At 27.9% G+C, this 12,614-nt stretch overlaps 4 protein-coding genes across 6 annotated transcripts; 1 reads left to right on the forward strand and 3 right to left on the reverse strand.

Moving 5' to 3' along the window:
• Positions 1-17: 17 nt before the first annotated feature.
• LOC139996052 (serine/threonine-protein kinase RIO3) lies at positions 18-1,671 on the reverse strand. Its single transcript, XM_072020095.1, has 6 exons — positions 1,515-1,671; positions 1,065-1,160; positions 804-985; positions 637-737; positions 272-554; positions 18-204 (listed from the first exon to the last, which is right to left on the reverse strand). The coding sequence occupies exons 2-5, from the start codon at positions 1,157-1,159 to the stop codon at positions 288-290; spliced, it is 645 nt and encodes a 214-aa protein (XP_071876196.1). The 5' UTR covers position 1,160; positions 1,515-1,671; the 3' UTR covers positions 18-204; positions 272-287.
• Positions 1,672-1,833: 162 nt separating this feature from the next.
• On the reverse strand, positions 1,834-3,706 carry LOC139996049 (U5 small nuclear ribonucleoprotein 40 kDa protein). Its single transcript, XM_072020091.1, has 6 exons — positions 3,279-3,706; positions 3,074-3,203; positions 2,676-2,989; positions 2,291-2,563; positions 2,057-2,222; positions 1,834-1,978 (listed from the first exon to the last, which is right to left on the reverse strand). The coding sequence occupies exons 1-6, from the start codon at positions 3,390-3,392 to the stop codon at positions 1,920-1,922; spliced, it is 1,056 nt and encodes a 351-aa protein (XP_071876192.1). The 5' UTR covers positions 3,393-3,706; the 3' UTR covers positions 1,834-1,919.
• Positions 3,707-5,007: 1,301 nt separating this feature from the next.
• LOC139996039 (lymphoid-specific helicase) lies at positions 5,008-8,602 on the forward strand. 2 transcript variants are annotated; one of them, XM_072020069.1, is made up of 7 exons: positions 5,008-5,229; positions 5,694-6,052; positions 6,160-6,749; positions 6,829-7,478; positions 7,611-7,951; positions 8,103-8,361; positions 8,463-8,602. In XM_072020069.1, the coding sequence occupies exons 1-7, from the start codon at positions 5,169-5,171 to the stop codon at positions 8,531-8,533; spliced, it is 2,331 nt and encodes a 776-aa protein (XP_071876170.1). In that variant the 5' UTR covers positions 5,008-5,168; the 3' UTR covers positions 8,534-8,602. The 2 variants fall into 2 exon arrangements, with proteins under 2 accessions (XP_071876170.1, XP_071876169.1); XM_072020068.1 differs by having other exon boundaries at positions 5,009-5,229; positions 7,557-7,951.
• A 77-nt stretch (positions 8,603-8,679) lies between these two features.
• LOC139996038 (uncharacterized) lies at positions 8,680-12,412 on the reverse strand. Of its 2 annotated transcripts, none has more exons than XM_072020066.1 (9): positions 12,082-12,412; positions 11,154-11,868; positions 10,671-11,051; positions 10,222-10,488; positions 9,862-10,156; positions 9,549-9,777; positions 9,211-9,484; positions 8,939-9,120; positions 8,680-8,871 (listed from the first exon to the last, which is right to left on the reverse strand). In XM_072020066.1, the coding sequence occupies exons 1-9, from the start codon at positions 12,164-12,166 to the stop codon at positions 8,759-8,761; spliced, it is 2,541 nt and encodes an 846-aa protein (XP_071876167.1). In that variant the 5' UTR covers positions 12,167-12,412; the 3' UTR covers positions 8,680-8,758. The 2 variants fall into 2 exon arrangements, with proteins under 2 accessions (XP_071876167.1, XP_071876166.1); XM_072020065.1 differs by having other exon boundaries at positions 8,680-8,874; positions 12,082-12,411.
• Between the last annotated feature and the right edge of the window lie 202 nt (positions 12,413-12,614).

Genomic DNA, 12,614 nt, shown 5'->3' on the forward strand with positions numbered 1-12,614 from the left:
AGACTTAAAATAAAAAATTAGCAATTAATAAGTTTATTTATTTACTCTTTTTGTACCTTTGTATTACAATATAGTAATATTGATATCATTACAACATTTAATAAAGTGTTTAATGTCAAAAATAATTACGTTTTAAATATTTCTAAGACCAATCCATTTCTGATATAATTAAGCAGTACGCGTTTGCACATAACGAGAGAAAGCCTGTACAATAATAAATAGTATCGTGAATTCAAATTTAAATATATTATTATAATATATTTACACTTACAAGATATATAGTTAGTTTATTTTGTATGTGGTCGCGCTTTTGCTTTCTGTCTTGAAGATTGAGCATGACTATGAGCTCTTAAACTATTGAACACTTTATTGTTTAATTTGACATCAAATCCTCCTGTGTCCCCTGTATGAATACCCGGTGGGAATTGTAAAACTCTGCAGGCATTTATTCTTGATGACATTAATATATCATGTTTTGTTACAATTTGGGATCCTTCACCACCCATTTTTCTATATCCACAACGTGGTATAGAAGCATATTCTTTTTCTATGCTCTATTAAACAGTAGATATGTATTAAATATTCAACTTTTGAATAAAGAATTTTGTATAGAACATAATGTTACAAAATATTTACCACAAATCTATCAAAATCTCTAGTTGTATCTTCAATGTCTGTATCTGTCTCATCCCGGTCCTCACATAGAGAAGTTCGATAGTTCGTATAAGTTATATTAACTATAAAATATATGGTGACAAAAATAAAAAAATTTTAGATAAGATTTATTAAAAAGAATATCTTACCTTTAGAATCACGATTTAATTTTTCCTCTGTACGTTTTAATATTAGATCATGTTCTTTATTATATTGATCTTGCAACATATGTGCAATTACTGCATCATTTTCTGTATCATTTGTTTCACACATTGTATAATTCTCAATGTTTACATTATCTACTGTCTGAATGTGACTCTTTTTCAATTCTCTATTAGAAGAAAAATGCATATTTTTATACTTTTACTGACAAACCATAATAAAAATATAAGAAATTACTTATTACTTACTTTTCTTGCAAGCTCTTTGCAAGTTGTTCCGAAGTAATCTCTAATAAATTGACAGGGCCTTCTACTGGCTGAATTTTCGCCCATGGAGTTGACATTCTTATAAATAATAAATTAAATTACAAATAATGAAAAATAAATGTATCACGGATATAATTTTATAATCTATGTTTTTACTGATATAACGTAAACAATGGTTAAGTTATCTGATATGAAAAATTGGACTAATACAAAAGAAAAAATATATCTAATTTCATTATTCAAATAAATTTTGTGATTATTCGATTCCGCTGTGATTCATACGTACAGATAGCCATTTCGTAGAAGAGTCTTTCTCAATATTTTGCAATACTTTGACAAATCGTACAATATCATAAAATAATTTCGATTGTTTTAACATAAAATTAAGAATATTTGTTACACAAGAATGTTAAAAAGAGAGTGCCTACTTACCTTAAAATTAGAATAAATAAAAATATGGAAGACGATGAAAAATAAACGAATGAAGAATTAGAAACGCCTAGTACACTAAAATATATCGCGTGAAGTTAAGCCAAAGTGAATCGATAAGGGTGTTTGAAATAGATTACAGTTAAAGTGGGAATTTAAGTTAGCGATATATTCAATAAAAAATTTGTTTAAAAATAACTTTATATATAGTTACATTTCTTTTTATTTTTGAAATTTTTTATTTACTGACTAAAATATTTTTTTGAATACTTTCTTTTGATAAACAAGTATACACAGAAAGGTATAAAATGGGAATACAAAATGATCTATACATGTAATATTATTATACATTTTATTTTATACAGATATCTAAATTTAAAGATTAAGTGAAAATCAATTTTAATTTCCTTATTGTGTAGTTTCAATTTCTCCCAGATATATTTGTTTATCACTGGACCCAGAGCAAACTAAAAGTAAGAAAAAGATACTTAAAATTATTATGATAGACTAATCACTACAGCATTTTATAATTATATATGTATTACCAATTGGTTCTTTTGGATGAAAATCAATATCATTGACAGAACCATTATGACCAGGTAATTTGTATAATATCCTACGACTTGTAGTATCCCAAATATAATGAAATCTATCTGATGATCCAGCTGATACTTTACTACCATCTGGAGACCATGCACATCTCAGAAGATTCTGCAATCATTTAAATAAATAGAATCATAAAATCTTAATAATACATGTATCAGAAATTAAAAACCCACCTTTTCAAAATTATGCTGATGTCCAGAAATAATTTTTACACAACGTTCATAAGGAGCAAATGGTCTTACATCCCAAATTCTTAATGTGTTATCCACAGCATTTGATAATATATAAGAACCATCCGGACTAAGACTTAATCCAGTTATAGTATCAGAATGTCCTTTTAGTTTATAAAGAATAGAATTTTTTCTTAAATCCCATACTTTTATATCATTATCTATTCCTCCACTTATTACTTGTTCCGCTGTATCATTAAATGTTACGGCAGTAACCTACATTAAAATAAAAAAAAAAAAAAAAAAAAAGAGAAAGAGAATGAAAAATTTCAAAGCCTGATAAATAATGAATTCATAAAATCAAAAATCATTATGAAAAAGGTATTACCTGATATGTATTATTTAGGGTATAACATTGTCCTCTTTTTCTGGGATCCCAAACACGTATTGTGCTATCATCGCTACCTGAACAAAGTTGTGTAAGGCCTCTCCTTGCTCCAGACACAGAGTTTACAAAGGAAGTATGACCTTTGAGTTTTTTTATTCTAGTTCCAGCAGCTATGTCCCATAAACCTAATGTCATGTCTGTACTAGCTGTATATAAATGATTGCCATCAGGACTAAAGTGTAATTCCATAATCGCTCCACTATGTCCACTTAATACAGAAATATTTCCACATTCACCGTAGACATTCCAAATAACTGTAAGTATATATATATTATATTCACATCTACTATAAAGTATATGTAATGCATTCACAGCTTTTTAAATCATTGATAACATACAAATTTGTCTATCAAAGCCTGTGGAAGCAAGATATTGACCCTCTGGATGAAATTCAAGAGAAAATATATCTCCTTGATGTCCCTCAAGGAGCATAATAGGTGCAAATAGAGAAGATGTTCTAGGTGGACCCTGAAGAAAAAAATAAATTCTTATTCCAAAGCTTTACTTAACAATTATAAAATGAATAACGTTAGGTTAACTTACATTTTGTACAACTGCTTTTTCTCTACTACTAAAGACTACCTCATTTTTGGTACGTTTTGAGGCAGGAACTAGTGCTAAGATATCATCTCCTTTACGTTTATCCAAAATTGGCATAATGAATAATTTTAATTATTAATTACAATCACGATACTTTACAAATATGTTTATTACAGATAAAAACATAAACCAGGTAGCTGACAGCAACGAGGAAATGGGACTACTTACGCCCGTAGTTCTGGTTGTTTCACAGAACAGGTGCTGCACCATACGGCTAAATGCTGAAGTTAACTAAAGGTAGCATATACAAGAACCTATTGAGTTCCACGTTATAAGAACCAATTTGTCCTAGAACCTGTTGTACAGTACTACGGAAATGTTCATATCTACTTTTCTATCCGAGATAGACAAGTATGAGAATGACAAAATCGCGCAATAATGATTTACGTTCTCAAACTTCAAAACTCAAACTTTCTTATTTTTGCTTTGTGATCAATGAAACATTTACCAACACATTGTTAAAGTTTGATATTTTTTTATTAAATTATCTAGCTTATTTCACATGACTCTTTTTTTGTTATATGTTGCTCGCCTTTGCTGGTACTATGAGTGTAACTGAATATTGTCTTATAAGGATAGAAAAATACAAGTAATATTAGTTGCGCCACGTATATAACCATTATTCAAAATGTTATTTGACAAATCGATTTATATATTGATGATAAAGCGATATTATGTTATTCTGAACGCAATATATGTTTAAATAAATAATAAAATTTACTGTTTAAATAGCTGTCACGTTAAAGTAAGCTATGCAGTAGTCTAAAAGTACCAAACTTTAAAAACGCAAGACTTTTGAACCAATGGATTCCTAAATTAGAAACTTCTATATGTCATCTCTATTCTTCTCCATTCATGAGAGCTATCAGAAAATGCTAAAAAAGCATTATAACATTTTACAACAACAAATGACCTCATATGCAAGGTCGTTTAATTCATCTCAACAAGCACTATCGTACTAAAGAAAAATATATGATTTTGTGCGACGATGAAAAATATTCATGCCAGTACAATTAACGCGCCAAGTGTCAAGAATTAATGTTAAATCTAAATGGTGTATTAAATATAAGTAATGGTGTATTAAAATTATTGCATCGTTCCACTAATCCATAATCGTTTGAAAGGAAATATCCTCTTATCTTCTTCTTCTTCTTCAAAAAAAAAAAAAAAAAAAAAAAAAAAAAATGTAGTAAACTATTAATTTCTCTTTCTTAGTTAAATTCAGCACTTGGTCGTATGGTGCAGCACTAGTCCGGGAACAACTAGGTCCATAAGCGTGAGCATTCTCATTTCCTCTCTGATCACGCATGTGGAGAATACATTTTTCACAACTAGTCATGACTTAATTTTCGAACGGTTTTCCCTAGCGAGTCTGGAGATCTATTTCAGACAGTTTTCCCTAGGTTTTGCTATATGAATATCAAGACCTTTATATATAATCTTGACTACGATCTATATTCTCACGTCCATAATAATTATATATTCATTTTTTTGCACCGATTAATTCATGTCTCATCAATTCAACAAGGACCAAATTCAAGACGGTAATACCAACTATAACTTCGCCAGTGTGTGGGCTAGGATTGGCTCGTAGAAATGGATCAATGCAAAGTCCGAAGCTATAGTTGGGCGATCGCAACGCCATTCTCTGCCAATTATTACGAATCCAACCACGCAAAAAGGTAGTTATATATTCGTATGTGTAGTCAAATTTAGCGGGAGTTTCTCAGCACATGAGATATTCATATATTTTGTTAAATTCGTTTTCTCCTTGATTTGAAGTTGTTTTTTTATCAAATAAATATTAAAAGTTACTTTTTATCACTTCTCGAAATGGAAAGTAATAATTGTGGCACAAAAATTCTTATTTCTAGCAATACGAGTTTAGTTACAGGTAAAACTCTCTTATTAAAATTATTCAAATTGTTATGAAAATAAAAGAAGGTTGTCACATACATCACTATTTCTTTCAATAACAAGATTTACATCAACTTTTCAATATTTCTAATATAAATTTTATTTATGTGAAACAATTAGCGATCTCATTTTAAACGCAACATGTAATATAAATTTAATATTTCTTTCTATTGAAAAGTCAAATATTTAAAATTATTCTGTTATGTTTTATTGTTGGTTTACTCTTTACTTTTTTTCACTTATTACTTATTTTATAATAAAATAATGAAGTTGAAATTTTGTTAAGTAATTGTGAAAAATAATATTTTTCTCTAAAACAAGAATTTAATCAATATGTATCATAATCCTTATGATATTAAAAAAAGCGGATATTAATTTTGTATGTTTACTTAATATTTTTGTCATATATTTATATTATTCTTATTTCTTATATATGGAAAGGCAATTCGAGAAGCATTGTAGATAATGTCAAATTTAACAATGAACCACTGGAAGAATCTAAAATAAATCAAAAGAAAAGAAAACGACAGGAAAAAGCGGAAAACAAACAATTAGCCGAAGAAGAATATAATCAACAAATTCAAGAACAACAATATAAACGATTAATGCATTTGTTAAGTAGAAGTAAATTTTATGCTTCATTTATTGTTAGTAAAATTGACAAAAGTTTGGAGAAAAATGTCAGTAAACCTAACAAATCCACAAAAAAGGATGTAAAGAAAATAGAGTATGCAAATGAAAACATAGCGCCACATGACAAAGGAAAAAAAAAAAATAATAATGCACAAAAATCTAAAGATGTAAATAAACATAGTAGTACTTATAATTATATGATAATTATAATTTTTATACACATTATTTTATGATTTGTTAATGTTTTCTTTACTGTTATATATGCAATTTCTAGGTACAAAAGAAAATACATATGAATAAAAACAAGTTGAATTTAAGTGAAGATGAAATTGAAAATGAATTAAAAAATGATTTTAAGGGTGAAACAGAGAATAGCAACAATGTTATTATTGAAACACCAAAATATTTTAAAGGAGAGTTACGAGACTATCAGAAGGAAGGACTCCAATGGCTGAAAGTTCTTTATGAAAATGGCATAAATGGAATTTTAGCTGATGAAATGGGACTTGGGAAAACAGTTCAAGTCATAGCCTTACTGTGTCATCTCATTGAAAAACAACAAGGTGGACCGTATTTATTAGTTGCTCCTCTCTCAACTCTACCAAATTGGATGTTAGAATTTGAAAAATTTGCACCAAACTTGCCCATTGTGTTATTTCATGGAACACCAGAGGAAAAATTAATACTAAGGAGCAAAATTAAACGTAAATATAAGATTACAGAAACTTATAGTACATTCCCAATTGTACTTACATCTTTCGAAGTGCCATTAATTGAAAGCAGTTTTATTAAATCTTTAAGCTGGAGATATATAATCATAGATGAAGGACACAGAATTAAAAATCATGAATGTCAACTTATAAAGTATGCTGTTAAAATTTAACTACTTATTTATATCACAAACATTGAATTGTAAATAATATAATTCATTATTATTTTATAGGATTTTAAGGGCTTGTAAATCCATGAACAGACTTTTATTAACAGGCACACCACTACAAAATAATTTGGCAGAACTGTGGTCATTGTTAAATTTTTTGTTACCAGAAATTTTTGACGATTTAGCTGTTTTTGAATCATGGTTTGATGCAAAAAAACATCAGGGTGATGAAGGAACAAAAAAATTCTTAAAGTTAGAAGAAGAAAAACGAGTACTGTCATCATTACGTGAGATATTACAACCATTTCTGTTGAGACGTGAAAAGAGCGAGGTTTGTTTGGACGTACCGCCAAAAAAGGAATTAGTTGTTTATGCCCCTCTGACCGAATTACAGCATAATTTATATAAAGCAGTATTAAATCATGATATAGATCAATTAAGTAAGATTGAAGAAGAACCAATTATATACACGGAAGATGGTAAAAGACCAAAAAGAAAATGTGTCTCCAGAAATATGAATAACATTATGAGTACATATCTTGATAATGACGTCTCATCAAATAGTTCACTTCAAGAAATTGATGATAGCAGAGAAAGTAAAACTTGGATAAATGTAAAATCTGGAAATGAAGAAAATTTATTAATGTGGAAAAAATACACTGATGTTACAGAGCGTAATAGAGACTTCTTAATTAATGTTCAGACTAGACATAGTAAGTTATTATTTAGTGTAGAATATATATTAACCATTCAAATATTTTATTCTTATGCTTATCTCTTCATTGTTTCAGTTAGTTTGTACAAAAAGATTGTAAATCACCCATATTTAATACATTGCCCATTAGGTCCAGATTTCTTGCCACAAATAAATGAAGAATTAGTTAGATCATCTGGTAAACTTTTAGTATTAGATGCAATGCTTGCAAGACTTAAAAAGCATGGGCACAAAGTTTTATTATTTTCCACCATGACAATGATATTGGATGTTATAGAAGATTATCTTTCATTACGTGATTACAAATATGTCAGATTAGATGGCTCTACTAAGCTTGTGGATCGAAAGGAAAATATTCACAATTTCAATACAAATCCTGAAATATTTCTATTCCTTATATCTACAAGAGCAGGTGGCATTGGATTAAATCTTGTTGGGGCAGATACTGTTATCATATATGATTGTGATTGGGTACATTGTTGTTTATTTTATCACTTTTATTATAGAAATTGTAACTTCTAATACTAACTAATACTAATTTCTTATTATTGTTACCTATGATGATAAGTATAAAGATCCTGATATCACATTGTTAATTAAAAGCAATTTGATACATTTACAGAATCCTCAAGTGGATATACAAGCTATGGCACGTTGCCATAGAATAGGTCAAACACGTCCAGTAGTAATATATAAATTATGTACCAAAGGAACTATTGATGAAGCGATTATTAATCGCGCTGATGCAAAACGTCTTCTAGAGAAAGTAGTAATCTCCAAACACATTCAGTCGATAAATGTGAATAACAAAGCAGATTTACTGAAGTTACAAAAACTTTTAGGATCAAAAGAATGTCAAATAGTTGCATCTGAAAATGAAGGTAAATTATTGAAATGTACATGATCTTAATAGCCACATTTCATAATTTTTATAATCATAAGTAATATTGTATAATTTTTGATCATTTTTAATGATTTTCAGTCTTTACGGAGGAAGAACTTAACAACCTATTAGATAGGAGTGACTTATACAGAAAACAAGGAGAAACTTAAGTACCTCAACTTCTTCCTTGAAATGGATAATTCAGTATACATATATAAGTTTACTTTAGTTTCATATTATTTTTAGTTACTATATAATATTTATTTTTGTATCATTTGTCATATAATACTAAGGTTTATTTAATGATGTTTAAACAAAAAGTAAAGAAATATTTTATTTTACGAAAGAGTTCAACATACAAAACAGTCAGTAACAGTTATACTAGTCTGATATACTTATGATTTATTTAATTTCGTACGTAGAAAATACTTCCCAGTTATATTTTTATTTTTATAAGATTGATTTAGTTGATCACGAAGTTCTGCTTCCAATCTTGTATAAATTCCTCCTGCTTTGAAGAATATTATTTATAAAAACTGTATATTTTCTAAAAATATAATATGTGATAAATGTACCATTTAATTGTTTTTTTATCCGATTGTGTTTAGTAGATGATTTTAATAGCGAAGAAGAATCTACAGATACTCTCTTTGTTAGTAGCGTTATCATTTGTAAAGCTGCATTCTCTTCAAAATCTCTTTGATTATCTTGATTGTGTCTTACATTTAAATTACCACTCCACGAGCGACCATTATTTCTAAAATTATTTTATATCAGTAATTACGAATAATTTTGTCACTTTAAAACAATATCATAATATAAATTTCTTTCATTTGACATTAATCACCTCCACATGATGTCATTTCTTGATTTCTTTTTTATTTTATTTTTTAATTTTAATGAAGACCGTGCATGAGATTCTTCACTATGATTTGATTCTTCATCAATACTACTATATTCATAAGTTGTAATACCATCATCTATATCGCTATCTGTTGTCGAAGATGTAATCGATGAAGTATCAGTTGTAATAGAAACTTGCTGACGAACCTTTTGTGATGATTTCTGTAAATCATGAATTTGAGATATTCGTCGGAATCCTGACCCGCTCCAAATTTTTCCTAAATATTTAGAAAATATACTGTTATTATCATTACTTATAGGCATTAAAATATGTTAATTCACCTAAAAGTCCAAGTCTTGGTCGCTGTGGTGTAAGTTCTATACCAAGCCACCACATTACATCTTTACATATTAATTTTCCTGGTTGAAGCGATGCATCACGAGCTACTAATCTAGTAATCTTTTCTGGGAAAAACAATTGTGGTGGTTTTATAACTATTACTTCCCTATGTACTGTAAAAATATTCAATACACTAATGTCTGTTTGAGTCTTAATATCTGGAATGTGTTCCTAAAGAAGAAAGAACACAGTAGTTACGAAGTTCATATTTTTGAAAACTTTTAAAATTCAGAAATGATATCAACAAATGCGTACCCTATATCTACAACCCTCATGATTTGGTAATACTCCAAACTTATATGCTCGTTGACTACAACATGGATATCTGCCCAGAGGAAATGGTATAGGCCGTTGTTGTTCATTAATAAAAAACTGTGGAAATTCTGTATGATAGCAGCACCACTCAAAGTGATGGATTGGAAAATATATATTACACTGTGTACAAAATAAAAAGTGACAATCTCCCCATAGCCTCCAATAAACTTTACGCCAGGAATGTAACTCTGTTCGAAGACTAATAATGTAATCATTTAAAGTCCATGTTAAATCTCTGTAATATAGATTTTATTACAATTATACATCTCTTGATACTAAGTTTGAATACTAAAATCCTACCTTATGTGTTTGCTGTGAATATTCCCATGGTTGTCAATTTTCATTGCACTTGAAATACATGGTACATAATTAGAAACTGATTGAATAATATTTTTCCCACATTTACTGCACTTAAATAAAGTAGCTAAAGAACTATAGTGTCCTCTCTTATTATCTGGCATTACCTCAGCAAGAGACATAATCAACTTACAAAATAATTTACTTTGAATTTTATCCTTTTTGTCTTTTAATGCTTCAACATCTTCATTTGTAAATTGTTCTACTAATCTGAAAAGAGATATTAACTGGATTTGATATATTATTAATCAATTAAGAATAAATGGTATAAATTTTGCAAATATTGAATAAATAAATATTTTTTTCTATACATTTTGCTGCAATAATAAAGAAATAATTTTTTTTGCTTAATGAGCATTTAAAATATTTAAAACTGTATAAAAGTAAAACACCTTATTAAAAGATTATCATCTAAACCAGTTAAAACTGTTGATGTTTTTAATATATCAGATATGTTTTCACGACAATATTGTAAGCAGCTTTCTAGTAGTGGTTCCATTTGTAAAAATGATGCAGACACCATTATTGGAATAACATTATTAATTTCCAAAACTGGCCATTCAGATTTTTTTATAATATCTTTTTTCACCCATCTCATTAGCCAATCAAATATTGTAACATCACAATGAACTGATATATCTATTTCCTCTAATTTTTGACCTGCTGTCACATCAGCAAAATAACGCATTTTTTGAATAAGAAGCTTTTGAGGACAATGGAAATTTTTTTTAATGTTCTTTTCTTCATCACAGACGTGAATTTCCACTTCATTGCTGTACAAGCGTAGAATAAACTGTTATTAATTCTATAAAAAATTATTTTCAATGTCAATATTAAATTTAATTTCGATTGATATTAATTATTGATACACTTACTCAGTTGATCTCTTACTTGATTTAATTTTATCTTTTTCCTTCTCTTTATGCATGACATTCGTAAGTACCTTGGTTTCAATATTATTAGTCAATGAATTACATTTCTTCACCTCGGTGCTTATAATAGATTTTTTAATAATAGGCTGTGAAATAGTAGGTTTTGGAATCATATATGGCAATATTGAATCTAATAAACCTTCATGCAGTACATCACTTAGATTTGTTTTCATTAAGGTAAATAAAAAATTTTCTGTTGTATCTACAGATCTTCCAATGTTCATATCCTCTATTCGTAATGAACTTTGCATAATTTGATTGCATCTTTCAAAATCAGATATTACATTTTGATCATAAGTATGTGTTTGGTTATTTTTAAGTTGCATATTTGGAGGCACAATGCAATGTAGAGAGTATTTAATATTGTTATCATCTGTATCAGATGAAATTTCTTCTGCTGTATGAATACTTTTATGTTTCTGCATGACATTACTATTAATGTACTTTTCATCAGTATTATTATAATTCCGTATTTTACAATGTATATCAATTTTTGCTAACTTGCTCCAATCAAGCTTCTTTTCTGTGGTTAATATCGCAGTTAAACTTCCACAATTGTCATTAACTTGGTATGCAAGTTTTATGAATTCAAAAAACATTCCAATTGTCAACTTTGATTGATTGCAATCGTCAAGTTTATAAAATATTTCTGACAAATCTGAAGCAAATATTTCTTGTTATTTTATGTTAAAAAGGCAGTATGATAAATTTATAAATGATAATTTCAATTTCTTCTTTCAACTATATTGATTAAATAAAGCTTAGATAAATATTTATTGTGAAAATTAGACAACAAAGATAAAATGAAAAGTAATAAATACCAAATACAACGATCTGAAGTTGTGCAATATATGAATTAGTTCATCAATACCTTCTTTAGTTGTTGAACCGCACATCGCTAATAATTTGTGTATATTCTCTTTCAAAGATAAATTGTTAATCTGATTTATTTCCATTTCTTTTAATTAATAAATTCTATTTAATAAATTCAGATTTCAATTACTACAATTACAATTTATATGTTAATTAAATGTAATTTTTAATTATTACTGTATTTGACAATTGCCACATGCAAATTAGTCATTTGTATATGAACTTTTAATTTCAATATAATTCTTAATTTAATGAAAAAATTCATATTTGTAGCTTGAAAACTAGTGTAGATTCGACAATATTGACAAAACAGTAGTATCTCCATATAAATTTGTTTATTTGGAAAATTTACAGTAGATATCTCCAATAATTTGAATTTAAACATAACTCATAATTAACATTGTATCTTAAATTATATATATTTATCCACCACATTTATTATTATATATATAATAAATTATATTATATTATATTAGCATATATTATATATATGCTAGCTGATATATATGATGATAGTGTATACATATGCAT

Source organism: Bombus fervidus, chromosome 17 (assembly GCF_041682495.2).
Source record: "Bombus fervidus isolate BK054 chromosome 17, iyBomFerv1, whole genome shotgun sequence".
NCBI lineage: Eukaryota > Metazoa > Arthropoda > Insecta > Hymenoptera > Apidae > Bombus > Bombus fervidus.